The following is a 16,932-nucleotide window of genomic DNA, read 5'->3' on the forward strand; positions in this document are numbered from 1 at the left end:
CATCCTTTCATGTGTTTGTTGGCAGTCTGTATATCTTCTTTGGAGAAATGTCTATTTAGGTCTTCTGCCCATTTTTGGATTGGGTTGTTTGGTTTTTTGATATTGAGCTGCATGAGCTGCTATTAAATTTTGGAGATTAACCCTTTGTCAGTTGCTTCATTTGCAAATATTTCCTCCCATTCTGAGGGTTGTCTTTTGGTCTTGTTTATGGTTTCCTTTGCTGTGCAAAAGCTTTGAAGTTTCATTAGGTCCCATTTGTTTATTTTTGTTTTTATTTCCATTTCTCTAGGAGGTGGGTCAGAAAGGATCTTGCTGTGATTTATGTCATAGAGTGTTCTGCCTATGTTTTCCTCTAAGAGTTTGATAGTGTCTGGCCTTGCATTTAGGTCTTTAATCCATTTTGAGTTTATTTTTGTGTATGGTGTTAGGGAGTGTTCTAATCTCATACTTTTACATGTACCTGTCCAGTTTTCCCAGCACCACTTATTGAAGAGGCTGTCTTTTCTCCACTGTATATTCTTGCCTCCTTTATCAAAGATAAGGTGACCATATGTGCGTGGGTTTATCTCTGGGCTTTCTATCCTGTTCCATTGATCTATATTTCTTTTTTTTTCTTTTTTTTTTTTTTTTTTGTGGTATATGGGCCTCTCACTGTTGTGGGCTCTCCCGTTGCGGAGCACAGGCTCCAGACGCACAGGCTCAGCGGCCATGGCTCACGGGCCTAGCCGCTCCACGGCACGTGGGATCTTCCCGGACCGGGGCACGAACCCGTGTCCCCTGCATCGGCAGGCAGACTCTCAACCACTGCGCCACCAGGGAAGCCCTGATCTATATTTCTGTTTTTGTGCCAGTACCATACTGTCTTGATTACTGTAGCTTTGTAGTATAGTCTGAAGTCAGGGAGCCTGATTCCTCCAGCTCCATTTTTCGTTCTCAAGATTGCTTTGGCTCTTCGGGGTCTTTTGTGTTTCCATACAAATTGTGAAATTTTTTGTCCTAGTTCTGTGAAAAATGCCACTGGTAGTTTGATAGGGATTGCATTGAATCTGTAGTTTGCTTTGTGTAGTAGAGTCATTTTCACAATGTTGATTCTTCCAGTCCAAGAGCATGGTATATCTCTCCATCTATTTGTATCATCTTTAATTTCTTTCATCAGCATCTTATAATTTTCTACACACAGGTCTTTTGTCTCCTTAGGTAGGTTTATTCCTATATATTTTATTCTTTTTGTTGCAATGGTAAATGGGAGTGTTTTCTTAATTTCACTTTCAGATTTTTCATCATTAGTGTATAGGAATGCCAGAGATTTCTGTGCATTAATTTTGTATCCTGCAACTTTACCAAATTCATTGATTAGCTCTAGTAGTTTTCTGGTAGCATCTTTAGGATTCTCTATGTATAGTATCATGTCATCTGCAAACAGTGACAGCTTTGCTTCTTCTTTTCCGATTTGGATTCCTTTTATTTCTTTTTCTTCTCTGATTGCTGTGGCTGAAACTTCCAAAACTGTGTTGAATAAGAGTGGTGAGAGTGGGCAACCTTGTCTTGTTCCTGATCTTAGTGGAAATGGTTTCAGTTTTTCACCATTGAGGACGATGTTGGCTGTGGGTTTGTCATATATGGCCTTTATTATGTTGAGGAAAGTTCCCTCTATGCCTACTTTCTGCAGGGTTTTTATCATAAGTGGGTGTTGAATTTTGTCGAAAGCTTTCTCTGCATCTGTTGAGATGACCATATGGTTCTGCCCTTCAGTTTGTTACTATGGTGTATCACGTTGATTGATTTGCGTATACTGAAGAATCCTTGCATTCCTGGAATAAACCCCACTTGACCGTGGTGTATGATCCTTTTAATGTGCTGTTGGATTCTGTTTGCTAGTATTCTGTTGAGGATTTTTGCATCTATGTTCATCAGTGATATTGGCCTGTAGTTTTCTTTCTTTGTGACATCTTTGTCTGGTTTTGGTATCAGGGTGATGGTGGCCTCGTAGAATGAGTTTGGGCGTGTTCCTCCCTCTGCTATATTTTGGAAGAGTTTGAGAAGGATAGATGTTAGGTCTTCTTTAAATGTTTGATAGAATTCACCTGTGAAGCCATCTGGTCCTGGGCTTTTGTTTGTTGGAAGATTTTTTTTTTTTTTTTTTGGTACGCGGACCTCTCACTGTTGTGGCCTCTCCCATTACGGAGCACAGGCTCCGGACGCGCAGGCTCAGTGGCCATGGCTCCCGGGCCCAGCCGCTCCGCGGCATGTGGGATCTTCCCAGACTGGGGCACAAACCCGTGTCCCCTGCATCGGCAGGCGGACTCTCAACCACTGTGCCACCAGGGAAGCCCTGTTGGAAGATTTTTAATCACAGTTTCAATTTCAATGCTTGTGATTGGTCTGTTCATATTTTCTGTTTCTTCCTGATTCAGTCTTTCTGTGGTATATGTTGCGCATATTTTCTCTCAGTTTTTAGTTGTCATTTGACTTTGTTAATGGTGTTTGAGCATGCAGAAACATTGAATGTTCAAATTTATCAATATTCTCTTTTATTGCCTCTATTTTGAGTCAGAGTTAGAGAGCCATTTCCTAGACTGAGGTCAAAGAATAATTCACCCCTATTTTCTTTCAGTACTTGTATGGTTGCATTTTTTAATGTTTAGGTCTCTGATCCCTTTGGAGTTTAATCTTGTGTATGGTGTGAAGTATGGCTCTAATTAAATGGTTCTCAACCAGGGGCGATTTTGTCCCCCCAGGGGACGTGTAGCAGTGTCAGGAGACATTTTGGGCTGTCAAAACTAGGGGGAAGAATGCTGACATCTAGTGGGTAGAGGCCAAGGATGCTGCTAAACATCCTGCAGTGCACAGGACGGCCTCCCACGGCAAAGAATGATCCGACTCAAAATGTCAATAGTGTCGAGGTTGAGAAACTCTGATAAAATGTTTTTCTTCAACAAGTGGCTACCCAGTTGTTCCAGCATCATTAAAAAAAAAAAAAAAGCCACAACAGTGAAAGGCCCACATACCGCAAACAATAAACAGAAAAAACAAAACAAAAAAACACCCCTCCATCTTTTTGACTCAGTGTTTAGAGATACCACAGTTACCAGATGTTTTCATATATACTTGGGTCCGTTTCTGGCCTTTGTATTCTGTCCTGCTGGTGTATTTGTGCCAGTACCACACGGTTGTAATTATAAAGGCTTTAAAAAATATTTTAATATCTGTTAGGGCTAATCCCCCCTTATGTGTTTCCTTTTTCAGTGTTTTTCTGGCTATTTTTTTAAATTTAATAGACTATTTTTTTAATTGAATGAGTCTTAAAATACTATAGAGGTTTACAGTTTTCAAAAGTTTCATACACATGATTTCATATAATCCCATAATAACCTTTTTTTTCCACCCACCTCTATATTACCCCTCCCCCCTCCCCTTTCCCCATGGTAACCACTAGTTTGATCTCTCTGTCTCAGAGTCTGCTTCTTTTTTTGTTTTATTCACTAGTTTGTTGTATTAATATTTTTTACATTCCACATATAAGTGATATCATACAGTATTTGTCCTTCTCTGTCTGCCTTATTTCACTTAGCCTTCCAAGTCCATCCACGTTGCTGCAAATAGCAAAATTTCATTTTTTTATGGCTAGTAGTATTCCATTATACATATATATGTACACCACATCTTCTTTATCCATTCTTCTGTTGATGACATTTGGGTTGCTTCCATATCTTGGCAGTTGTAAATAATGCTGCTATGAATACTGGGGTGTGTGTATCTTTCTGAATTAGTGTTTATGGATTTTTTGGATATATACCCAGGAGTGGAATTGCTGGGTCATATGATAGTTCTACTTTTAGTTTTTAGAGAAATCTCCATACTGTTTTTCCACAGAGGCTGCACCAATTTACATCCCCACCAACAGTGTATGAGGGTTCCCTTTTCTCCACACCCTCTCCTGCATTTATTATTTGTAGACTTTTTCATGGTAGCATTCTTATCGGTGTGAGGTGATACCTCATTGTAGTTTTGACTTCCATTTCTCTAATAATTAGTGACGTTGAGCATCTTTTCATGTGCCTGTTGGCCATCTGCATTTCCTCTTGGAAAAATGTCTATTCAGGTTTTCCGCCCATTTGGTAATCAGGTTGTTTGCTTTTTGATGTTGAGTTGTATGAGCTGTTTATAGTTGTTAGATATTAACCCCTTATTGGTCATTATCATTTGTAAGTAATCATTTCCCATTCAGTAGGTTATCTTTTCATTTTGTTGATGGCTTCCTTTGCTGTGCAAAAGCTTTTAAGTTTAATTAGGTCCCATTTGTTTATTTTTGCTTTTGTTTCCTTTGCTTTAGGAGATGGATCAAAAAATATATTGCTGTGATTTATGTCAAAGACTGTTCTGCCCGTGTTTTCCTCTAGGAGTTTTATAGTATCTGGTCTTACATTTAGATCTTGAATCCATTTTGAGTTTATTTTTGTATATGATGTTAGAGAATGTTCTAATTTCATTCTTTTTTTTTTTTTTTTTTTGCGGTACGCGGGCCTCTCACTGTTGTGGCCTCTCCCGTTGCGGAGCACAGGCTCCACACGCGCAGGCTCAGCGGCCATGGCTCACGGGCCTAGCTGCTCCACGGCATGTGGGATCTTCCCGGACCAGGGCACGAACCCGTGTCCCCTGCATCAGCAGGCGGCCTCTCAACCACTGCGCCACCAGGGAAGCCCCCTAATTTCATTCTTTTACATGTAGCTGTCCAGGTTTCTCAGCACCACTTCCTGAAGAGACTGTCTTTTCTCCATTGTATATTTTTGCCTCCTTTGTCATAGATTAACTGATCATAAGTGTGTGGGTTTATTTCTGGGCTCTCTGTTCTGTTTCTTTGATCTGTGTGTCTGTTTTTGTGCCAGTACCACATTGTTTTGATGACTGCAGCCTTGTAGTATAGTCTGAAGTCTGAGAACATGGTTCCTCCAGCTCTGTTCTTCTTTCTCAAGATTGTTTTGACTATCCAGGGTCTTTTGTGTTTCCATATAAATCTTAAAATTATTTTTTCTAGTTTTTTGAAAAATGCCACTGGTATTTTGATAGGGATTGCAGTGAATCTGTAGATTGCCTTCAGTAGTATGGTCCTTTTAACAATATCACTTTTTCCAATCTAAACATGTTATATCTTTCCATCTGTTTGTGTTGTCTTCAATTTCTTTCATCAGTGCCTTCCAGTTTTCCAAGTACAGGTCTTTTACCTCCTTAGGTAGGTTTACTCCTAGTTATTTTATTCCTTTTGATGCAGTGGTAAGTGGGATTGTTTCCTTTATTTCTCTTTCTGATAGTTCGTTATTAGTGTATAGAAATGCAACAGATTTCTGTACTTTAATTTTGTACCGAATTCGTCGATGAGCTCCAGTACTTCTCTGGTGGCATCTTTAGGATTTTCTATGTATAGTATCATGTCATCTGCAAACAGTGACAGTTTTACTTCTTCCTTTCCAATTTGAATTCCTTCTTCCTGTCTGATTGCTATGGCTAGTATTTCCAAAACTATGTTGAATAAAAGTGGCAAGAGTGAACGTCCTTGTCTTGTTCCTTATCTTAGAGGAAATGCTTTCAGCTTTTCACCACTGAGTACGATGTTAGCTGTGGGTTTGTCATGTATGGCCTTTATTATGTTGAGTTATATTCCCTCTATGCCCACTTTCTGGAGAAGTTTTTTTTTTTTTTTTTTATCATAAATGGATGTTGAACTTTATCAGAAGATTTTTCTGCATCTATTGGGATGATCATATGGCTTTTATTCTTCAATTTGTTAATGTAGTGTGTTACAATGATTGATTTGGAGATATTGAAAAATCCTTGCATCCCTCGGATAAATCCCACTTGATCATGGTGTATGATCTTTTTAATGTAGTGTTGGATTTGGTTTGCTAACATTTTATTGAGGATTTTTGCATCTATGTTCATCAGTGATATTGGCCTGTAATTTTCTTTTTTCGTGATATCTTTGTCTGGTTTTGGTATCAGGGTGATGCTGGCCTCATAGAATGAGTTGGGAAGTGCTCCTTCCCTTGCAGTTTTTTGGAATAGTTTGAGAAGCATGGGTCTTAACTCTTCTCTAAATGTTTGGTAGAGTTCACGTGGGAAGCCATCTGGTCCTGGACTTTTGTTTTTTGGGAGTTTTTAAATTACTGATTCAATTTCATTACTGGTAATTGGTCTGTTCATATTTTCTATTCCTTCCTGGTTCAGTCTTGGGATAGTGTACCTTTCTAAGAGTTTGTCCATTTCTTCTAGGTTGTCCATTTTATTGGCATATAGTTGTTCATAGTAGTCTCTTATGATCCTTTGCATTTCTGTGGTGTTGATTGTAACTTCTCCTTTTTAATTTTGATTTTATTGATATGGGCCCTCTCCCATTTTTTCTTGATGAGTCTGGCTAAAGGTTTGTCAATTTTGTTTGTCTTTTCAGAGAGCCAGCTTTCACTTTCATTGATCTTTTCTATTATTTTTTAGTCTCTGTTTCATTTATTTCTGCTCTGATGTTTATGATTTCTTTCCTGCTACTAAATTTGGGTTTTGTTTGTTCTTCTTTCTCTAGTTGCTTTAAGTGTAAGGTTAGCTTGTTTATTTGAGATTTTACTTGTTTCCTGAGGTAAGATTGTATTGCTATAAACTTCCTTCTTAGAACTGCTTTTGCTGCGTCCCTTAGGTTTTGGATTGTTGTGTTTTCATTGTCATTTGTCTCTACGTATTTATTTCCTCTTTGATTTCTTCAGTTAGCCACTGGTTGTTTAGTAGCATATTCTTTAGCCTCCATGTGTTTGTGTTTTTTGCAGTTTTTTTCTTGTAGTTGATACCTAGTCTCATAGCGTTTTGGTCAGAAAAGATGCTTGACAAGATTTCAATTTTCTTAAATTTACTAAGGCTTGTTTTGTGGCCTAGCGTGTGATCTATCCTGGAGCATGTTCTGTGTGCACTTGAAAAGAGTGTATTCTGCTGCTTTTGGATGGAATGCTCTGTATATCAATTAAGTTTGTCTGGTCTAACATGTCATTTAAGGCCAGTTTCCTTATTGATTTTCTGTCTGGCTGATCTGTCCATTGATGTGAGTGGGGTGTTAGTGTCCTCTACTGTCACTGTGTTACTGTCGATTTCTCCTTTTATGTTTGTAAATATTTGCTTTATATATTTAGGTGCTCCTATGTTGGGTGCATATATATTTACAATTGTTAGATCTTCTTGGATTGATCCCTTGATCATTATGTAGTGTCCTTTTTTGTAACGGCCTTTATTTTAAAGTCTATTTTGTGTGATATACTTACTGCTATGCTGACTTTCTTTTGATTTCCACTTGCATGGAATACCTTTTTACATTCTCTAACTTTTAGTCTGTGTGTGTCTCTAGATCTGAAGTGAGGCTCTTGTTGCAGCATATATACAGGTCTTGTTTTTGTATCCATTCAGCCACTCTGTCTTTTGGTTGGATAATTTAGTCCATTTATATTTAAGGTAATTATTGATATATATGTTCTTATTGCCATTTTGTTGCTTTGGATTTGTTTTTATAGGTCTTCTTTTCTTCTTCTTTTGCTCTCTTCTCTTGTGATTTGATGACTGTCTTTAGCATTACGTTTGGATTCCTTTTTCTTTTTTTGTGTGTATATCTATTACAGATTTTTGGTTTGCAGATACCATGAGGTTTTTGTATAGCAGTCTATATATGTGTGTGTGTGTGTGTGTGTGATTGTTTTAAGTTGCTTATCTCTTAATTTCAAATAAATTTTAAAGACCCTGCATTTGTATTCTCCTCCCCTCATGATTACTTTTTTTTTTTCTTTTGGCCACAAGGCTTGTGGAATCTTAGCTCCCCAGCCAGGGATCGAACCCGTGCCCCCTGCATTAGAAGTGCAGAGTCCTAACCACTAGACCACCAGGGAATTCCCACGATTACTATTTTTGATATCATATTTTATATGTAATTATTTTGTGTATCCCTTAACTGCTTATTGTGGATATAGATGATTTTATTACTTTTGTCTTTAACCTCCCTACTAGCTTTGTGTGTGGATGATTACCTACCTTTACTGTATGTTTGCCTTTACTGGTGAGCTGTTTCATTTTGTAATTTTCTTGTTTCTAATCGTGGCCTTTTCTTTTTTCGCCTAGAGAAGTTCCTTTAACATTTGTTGTAAAGCTGGTTTGGTGGTGCTGAACTCTTTTTAGCTTGTCTGTAAAGCATTTGATCTCCATCAAATCTGAAGGAGAGCCTTGCTGGGTAGAGTATGCTTGGTTGTAGGTTTTTCTGTTTCATCACTTTGAATATATTGTGCCATTCCCTCCTGGCCTGCAGAGTTTCTGCTGAAAAATCAGCTGATGGCCTTTTGGGAGTTCCCTCGTATGTTACTTGTTGTTTTTCCCTTGCTGCTTTTAATATTCTCTCCTTATCTTTAATTTTTGTCATTTTAATTACAATGTGTCTTGGTGTGTTCCTCTTTGGGTTCTACTGTATGGGACTCTGCGCTTCCTAGACTTAGGTGACTGTTTCCTTTCCTAGGTTAGGGAATTTTTCAGCTACTAGGTTTTCAGATATGTTCTCAGGCTCTTTTCCTCTCTCTTCTCCTGCTGGAACTTAATGTGAATTTTAGTATGCTTGATGTTGTCCCAGAGGTCTCTAAAACTGTCCTCATTTCTTTTTATTCTTTTTTCTCTTTTTCTGTTCAGTGGCAGTGATTTCCACTACTCTGTCTTCCAGCTCACTGATCTGTTCCTCAATATCATTTAGTCTACTATTGATTCCTTCTGGTGTATTTTTCATTTCAGTTATTCTTCATCTCTGTTTTGTTGTTCTTTATATTTTCTAACTCTTTGTTGAAAACTTCTAACTTGTTTTATGCATCCATTCTTATCCCGAGTTCTTTAATCATCTTTACAATCATCACTCGGAATTCTTTCTCAGGTAGAATGCCTATCTCCACTTCCCTTAGTTCTTTCTGGGGTTTTTTCTTGTTCCTTCATCTGGAACATGTTCCTCTGCCACCTCATTTTGTTTAAGTTGCTGTTGGCATTTTTATGTATGTAGTAGGTTAGTTATGTTTCTCGACCTTGGAGAAGTGGCCTTCTGTAGGACAAGTCCTATGCATCCCTGCAGCACACTCCCCTCTCGTCACCCAAGCTGCATGCTCTAGGGATTCCCCCTAAGAGGGCTGCGTGGGTCCTTCTGTTGTGGTGGGCTGACTGTCTGGGTGGTCTGGTAGGCTTGGTCGGCCTCTGGTGTGATTGGTTGCCAGGCCCTGCCTTGTGTGGATGCCGCTGGTTGGTGGGCCTGGTCATGAGGTGGCTGACTGCAGAACCCCAGGGGGCCCTGGGGCTAGTGCTGGCTCACTGGTGGGAGGAATCAGGGTCCAGAAGACTCAGGAGCTATTCTCCCCTGCCAGTGGTGGGTGAAGCCAGGCCCTGGGGTTAGTGCTGGACTACTGGTAGGCAGAGCTGGTCCTGGAGACTGGCTGCAGGGTCCAGGGATCCCAGAGTGCTGTCAGATCACTGATGGGTAGGAGGGGCCAGTTCCTGACACAATTGGGTATGAGGTTTGGGGTGTCCCAAAACTTGTGTTGGCCTGCTAGTGGGCAGGGCCGGGGCCCAGCTTGTCCCAGGGTTGGGTCTGGCCTGCTTTTGGCTGGCTGGGTCTGCAGGCTGTGGGATTGTGGGTTTCTGGCATCTGATATCTGTCCCCTGGTGGGTGAGGCTGGTCTAGTGGCTAGTGCAGGCTTCCTGGAGGGGAAGGCCAGTGCCTGCCAGCTGGTGGGCGGAGCTGGGTCTTGGCCCTCTGGTGGGCAGGGCCATGTCTAGAGGTGGCTGTGAGCTCAGGAAGTCTTTAGGCAGCCTGTCTGCTGATGGGTGGGGCTGTGTCCCCACCCAGTTAGTTATTTGGCTTGAGCTGTCCCAGCACTGGTACCTACAGGCAGTTGGGTGGGGCCAGGTCTTGGTGCTAATGAGCTAATGGCACCCACCAGCACTGGCTTCCATGGGGTAGAAAAAGCTCCCAAATATGGCTGCTGCCAGTGTCTATGTCCCCAGGGTGAGCCACAGCTGCCCCCCACCTCTTTGGGAGACTCTTCAAGACCAGCAGGTAGTTCTGGCCCTGGCTCCTATGAAGTTACTGCTTTTGCCCTGGGTCCTGGTGCACGTGAGGTTTTGTGTGCACCCTTTAAAAGTGGTGTTGGGACTTCCCTGGTGGTGCAGTGGATACGACTCCGTGCTGCCAATGCGGGTGGCCTGGGTTCGATCCCTGGTCAGGGAACTAGATCCCACATGCATGCTGCAACTAAGAGTTCTCATGCCACAACTACGGAGCCCGTGTGCCGCAACGAAGGAGCCCGCTTGCCGCAACTAAGACCTGGTGCAATCAGATAAATAAAGTGAAGTCTCTATTTTCTGCAGCCCTTTGGGACTCCTGGAATTAAACCCCATTGGCCTTCAAAGCCAAGTGCTTTGGTGGCTCATCTTCCCAGAGCATTGCAGGACCCCTGGGCTGGGGAGCCTGATATGGGGCTCAGAACTCTCCTGTGGGAGAACCCCTGCAATATAATTATTCTCCAGTTTGTGGGTCACTCATCTAGGGGTATGGGACTTGATTATATGAGAAGTCTGCCCCTCCTGCCCATCTTGTTGTGGTTCCTTCTTTATGTCTTAGTTGTTAAAGATCTTTTCGGATAGGTTTTGGTCTTTTTCATAGATGGTTCTGCAGATAGTTGTGGTTTTGGTGTGCTTGTGAGAGGAGGTGAGCTCAGGGTCTTTCTACTCTGCCATCTTGGCCCAAATTCCCTTTGGCTGTTCTTGTATGTTTATTTCTCCATAAGAACTTTAGTATCAATGGGTCAAACTCCATTTTTAAAAAAGCTTATTGGTAATTTTTATTGGGATTGTGTTAAACTTATAAATTTATTTAGAACTGACTTGTTTATAGTGCTGAATCATTCTATCCAAGAACAAGGGGTGTCCTTCCACTTGAGAAAGTATAATTTTGTGTCTTTTAGGAATGCTTTCAAATTTCCTAATATAGGTTTTGCACATTTGTGATAAATTAATTCCTAAGTATTTAATCTTCTTTGTTATTGCTGTAAATGGAGTTTTCTATAACACTGGGTCTTCTAATTGTCTATCCTTTGTGTAAGTGAAGGATATTGATTTTTGTGTTTTTATCCTGCTACTTATTGAATTCTTTTATTGTTTAAGTTAGTTTTATAATTGATTCTCTAGAATTTTCCTGGTATAGTATCACATCATTTGCAACTAGATACAGGTTTACTTCTTCTTTACCAATTCTTATGCCTGTAATTGATTTGTTTTGTCCAACTGCATTGATTAATCCCTCTAATATAATGCTAATTAGTAGCAGATAGTGAGTATCCTTGCCTTGTTTCTGATTTTAATGGAAATGCCTCTAATGTTTCCCCATTAAGTTAGATACTGGCTTTAGGACTAAGGCATATATATTTTATCCTGTTAATGAAGTACCATTGAATTCCTATTTTCTCAAGTCTTTTTATAAAGAATAGGTCTTGAATTTTATTTAAGGCCTTTCCAGCATCTATGGAAGTAATCATATGGATTTTCCCCCTTTAGATCTATTAATATAGTATATGGTACTAATAGATTTCCTAATATTGAACCAACCTTCCATTCCTGGAATAAATCCCATTTAGTCATGGTGTATTAATTTCTCAGTATGATATTGTATTGTTTGCTCACATTTAATTTAGCATTTTTGCATCAATAATCATGAGTTGATATTGGTCTGTCCTCCCTCCCTCCCTCCCTCCCTCCCTCCCTCCCTCCTGTCTTTATCAGGTTTAGGTATCAAACCTTCAGAAAAGTTTCATAAAAGAAATGGAGAAGTTCTTCATTTTCAATGTGCTGAAACAACTTATAGAGCGTTGAGATTATCTGGACTTTGAAAGTTTAGTAGAATTCCTCTGTGAAACCATCTCGGCCTGAAATCACCTCCTTTGCCACCCTTGATGAGGGAGGACTTCCATATGGGCTTTCATTAGGAGACACCCCTTGAATTTTCAGCTTACAGAGCTGGGATTTAAGCCTAGTTGGACCTATGGTCTTATCACTATATCACTGATACCTCAGGGACTTGGATTGCCTAATCATAATAATGATGATGATGATGTCTAATACATATTAAGTGCTTTTTATGTGTCAGGTACTGTTTACATGTATTAACACATTCAATCCTTGTTTTAAACTTATAAGGTACTATCTCTCATTATCCCCAAGACACTGAAATGGTTAACTTGTCCAGGGTCACATAGCTCGTAAATGGTAGAGCTTGGTCTTCAATTCCAGGCAGTTTGGCTTCACAGATCATGTCTTTAATGACCAAAGTACAGTATAACAGTTTATAGAATTGTGGATGAGTGTATATCAGAATCTCATTATGAATGCTTTTTTAAAGGGAGAAAAATGGTTTAACTGAAGTCTCGTAAAGGAAAGAGTTGCTGTTTACGAAAACGTCTGTCTAGCAATTTGGCTACAAATTTCCTATCCCTATCCCTACAGCCTTTCCTCTTGCAGCAGTATACAGCCTTTGTAAACAAAGCTTAATGTATAGAACAGTGTTCTAGTCTGAGTCAGCTCCAGGTCTGAGGGATTCAACTTGAATGGAAATCTTCCAATGACCTTGGTGACCGAAACTCAATCAAACAAATGGAACAGTTAAAATTTCCCCAAATTATTTAGAAATACTGTTATTGAGATGGGTAAATTTTCTGATTTACATAAGTATGACCTCTTATTAATGTTTGTTGGGAAAACGAAGCACACTCATTGCTATTCATTAGTTTAAGCTTTTTCCTATAGTCTTATTTTGGTATTTAGACATTATTAAAAATTATGCAGATTAAGACAAAGGGTAATATTTTTATGTCATTTCTGCAAATGCTTAACATTCTTCTCTCCCCCCGCCCCCCACCAAGAAAGCCAGCTTAATGAGCCACAAAACATATTATAATGAATGGGAAAAATATTTTTAGCATTTTTATGCAGAAAATGCCTCATTAAAAGCAAATGCTGCAGCAAGCAGATTTGAGCTTAATAGGAACTTTTGTCGAGCAGGGCTTTTATGACAAATCACTAGCATGTTGTAACTGCTCTATGTAAAGACCCAGAAAGCCATAAGAGACTCTTACCTTCCTTTCTTATCCCTGGGCTGCATTGCAGCAGTATGGTGAGTTTGACATGGCACTTAGTAGACACTTGATGAGCCTGAGGGACATGAAACCTACTGTCCAGACACGAGTCGGAAAAATGTCTGTGTACTGTTCAGTATCACTCACTGTTTTATCTGGATATATCATGAGAGTCATTTAGATGAAATCTGTTCTCAGCTTGGTGTCTGGCATCATGTGACCCAAATATTTTGCATCTGATTTGCATATTGTAAAGCCATAAGGGTACAGGGTTTATAATTATACATACAACCTTAATTTCAAATAAAAACCTCAACTTCTACCTACACTATTGTAACTTCTTTAGACTTAGGGCCTCAAACTGGCATGACGGGAGCAGGGGTCTACCCATTCAGGCAGGCTGTGTAGGCTGATTTGGTCACAGAAACCATAGTCTCTCGCCTCAGTGGTGCCCTACTCAGAGGCACAAAGGGCTCACCTGTCCCCACTGAGCCCTCAGAAGGCACACCTGGGGTAATGGTGTTTCCAGGTATTCTGAGCTGGTCTCAGCTTCATCATCTCTGATCCATACTTGGGGGCTTGAGCTGAGTTACAGCCACACCCACCCAGGCAAGGCTGACATCACCAGTGGTGATGACATCACTCTGGTAACTGGTTACTCAGAAGAGCACCTTCCCTTATAGAATGGGGGAAGCATGAAATTACGAGATGATTCATCTTCAAATGGTAATTTTTCACATCATGTAAGTTCTTTCTCAGTTCACCCTACCTAGTCAGCCACACGATCGCCTGACTAGTAATAATAGTAGTGGTTGCAGCAGTTAACATTTACTGAGGTCTTACTCTATGTCGGGCATTGTGCTAAGTTCTTTCCATGCCTTATTTCATTTAAGCTTCAAACCCTATAAGCTAGTTACTATTAATATCCCCATATTACAGATGAGGGAACTGAGCACAAGGAAGGTAAATAACCTGCCCTAAATCTTTCCGCTTGTATGCAGAAGAATTAGGATTTGAAGCAATTTTTCCCCTGATTTTATTTTATTTATTTTTTATTGAAGGATGGTTGATTTACAATATTATGTTAGTTTCGGTTATACAGCACAATGATTCAGTTTCATATTTTTTTCTTCAGATTCTTTTCCATTATAGGTTATTACAAAATATTGAAAAGAGTTCCCTGTGCTACGCAATAAATCCTTGTGTTTTTTTTGTTTTTTTTTTTTTTTTGCGATACGCAGGCCTCTCACTGTTGTGGCCTCTCCCGTTGCGGAGCACAGGCTCCAGACGCGCAGGCTCAGCGGCCACGGCTCACAGGCCCAGCCGCTCCGCGGCATGTGGGATCCTCCCGGACCGGGGCACGAACCCGTGTCCCCTGCATCGGCAGACGGACTCTCAACCACTGCGCCACCAGGGAAGCCCTAAATCCTTGTTGTTTATCTTTTTTATATATAGTGGTGTGTATCTGCTAATCCAATATTCCTAATTTCCCTGATTTTAGAGTCCTTAACTATTATTGCTTTACTGCATTGTGCAGCCAATTAAATTTTTTTTAAAAATCTGTATCCCCACTCTGTTCCCCAAAAAAGAGGCATTCCTTTCAGGAATGAAAGGGGAAAAATTCAGTTTCCAAATGCCCATGATTAGCTCTTTCAGGCAGCCCAGTCTCCTTCAGTAGGAGGAGTGAAACTGACGCCCAAGACCCACTCATACTTCCCGCTGAGTAGGTACAGGGCTGCCGCCTGGCCATCAAGCTCACCGTTAAGAAGTGCCGGTCCTTAAGTTCGCGTCTTCTCTGGCTGTGAGCTGGGGGGTAGGCGGGCAGTGGAGGAGCTACTACGGAAAGGGGTGCAGCAGCTCTCTGCTCGCGGCGATCACTCCGGCTCCGGTGTTCTGGGGGCAGAAAAAGCGATAATACAGAAACATACTTGGCATTTTCAATTTCTCTTTCCCCCTTGGGAGGATGAGCAAAAGGCTTGAAAAAAGTGGGTTTTTGCTAATCCAGCTCATTTGTGTACCAAATAAGCTTTTCAGAATGGTTCTGAACTAAACTTTCACTTCACATGAAGTTGGACACCTACATTTCAGTGGGTCCATCTCGTAATCATTGTACAAGATGGTTCACTCTAAGTTTGGAAAAAGTGGTATATTTCTCAACATGCCTCGTTTCAAAACAACATGAGCAAAAAAAAAAAAAAAAAATCTAGAACAATGGTGCAAGATCTGCTGACATCAGTCCTGGAGTGGACCTTAGGCACAGACACACCAGAGCCTCCCAGGGTGTAGCGACAGATGCTCACAGCCATCCAGTGGGTGATGGTGCCAGCTCACATTGGCTCAGGGGCCCGGATTGCTATGTGTTCAGGAATTTTGCGAGCCAGTTTTTAAACTGTTGGTAGCTTGAAATAGGCTACGGTGGGAGTATATATATCACAGAAACTGGAGAGTCCTACACATCAGGGCCTTATTCATTTATTTCTTTATTACATTTTTTAAAAACAGAGCCTGTGGCCTGAACACCGTTGTACCCATCTACGCTGTGTCACCCACAACACTCAGATGGCTTTCAAATCCTGTGTTCCTAAGAAAGTAAAGAAATCCCAATGGTGACAGTTGTCTGATTTAGGAATAAAGGTACTTCTGGGAAAAACCAAGAAATTTCCATGTGTGCGATGAAGTGGTCCTGACTCATTGACAAGAATCACTGAGACATCAAGAGCACAGCTTAGCTTTCTGGGTGTCTCAGTGAGCCCCAAAGCACGTCCTACCCAACATACTGGCCACACCAAAGGCTTCCCTGCCTGCCAAAACCCAGCCCACACTCATGCCTAGGGCCTGAAATCTCGTGACTCCCACCCAATATGACCAAGGTAGAAATTTGTGCAGCAGATGTCTTAATCTGTCCTGTGTTGTTTAAAGTTGCCATTACTCAGCACGTCTACGATAATAATTACGATGCCCAATATTTATTGAGCAATTGCCATTCATCAAAGATGCTTTGCAAAAGCTTTTAGGTGCATTATCTTGACAACTGCACGAAGTAGGCACTGATAGTGTCCCTCTTGTGCAGATGCCTAAACCAATCAGGGAGGCCAAGTCATTGCCGAGCTGTCAGTGGTACACACTTGGCCCCAGGGCTCTGCTCTTGACCACTTCTTGACCTGTAAGCTCTAGAAGGTCCAAACACACCTCGCTAATCAGAGCAAGACTGCTGGGATTTGATAGTATTTGATTATAATTACATTTTATCACATTCTAATTCTTTGGACATTGATAATATAGAATATTTGGCTACTCATAAGACACTAATTCTTTTACCCGTGTTAGGAAACAGCTAACTACACTGACCCTCTCAGGTGGCGTCAGATGCCCTTCCTCTGAAGGCCCTGTAGTGCCAGTGGCCATTTCATCTCTCTCATTGTATTGATAAACATCAGGATCTCTCTATATGTCTGCCTCTTTTATAGAAGGCTGCCCCTGGACAACAGAGATTATATTCAGCTTTCTGTCGCAGTGCCCTGCTGTGCCTGTGATATAGTGGGTTCTCAATAAATGTTTGTGGAGTGACTGAAAGGAAGAACAAATTAATGCTTTCATTAAGGTCTGCTTTTGTAACAGTAGAATGCACTTTAAAGCCCTACCTTTCCCATGGGCTGTGTAGTTAGTTAGTGCCCTCGCTGTGCCCTTGCTGTTAGGTCGTTCTCTGGTCCTGTTGCCTATTTACGCTGGCTGCCCTAATGCTGGCCCCTTTCCTCTTTGCTGT

General features: G+C 40.9%; 1 protein-coding gene, 1 long non-coding RNA gene and 1 other non-coding gene across 8 annotated transcripts in view; 1 reads left to right on the top strand and 2 right to left on the bottom strand.

The window, feature by feature from the left end:
- The window catches only part of LOC109548394 (uncharacterized), a 111,857-nt gene that overhangs the window by 34,920 nt on the left and 60,005 nt on the right, over positions 1-16,932 (top strand). The gene's annotated exons all lie outside the window — the stretch shown is intronic.
- The window catches only part of NHS (NHS actin remodeling regulator), a 349,773-nt gene that overhangs the window by 33,816 nt on the left and 299,025 nt on the right, over positions 1-16,932 (bottom strand). For all 3 annotated transcript variants that reach the window (XM_033849801.2, XM_019925649.3, XM_073799055.1), the window contains exon 3: positions 14,929-15,062. In XM_033849801.2, coding sequence (XP_033705692.1) covers positions 14,929-15,062 — 134 coding nt within the window. The remainder of the gene's footprint in view (positions 1-14,928; positions 15,063-16,932) is intronic.
- On the bottom strand, positions 7,838-7,910 carry TRNAR-UCU (transfer RNA arginine (anticodon UCU)). The gene has a single exon. It is a non-coding gene; the product is annotated as a tRNA-Arg (tRNA).

The sequence above is a fragment of the Tursiops truncatus genome, chromosome X (assembly GCF_011762595.2).
Source record: "Tursiops truncatus isolate mTurTru1 chromosome X, mTurTru1.mat.Y, whole genome shotgun sequence".
Taxonomy (NCBI): domain Eukaryota; kingdom Metazoa; phylum Chordata; class Mammalia; order Artiodactyla; family Delphinidae; genus Tursiops; species Tursiops truncatus.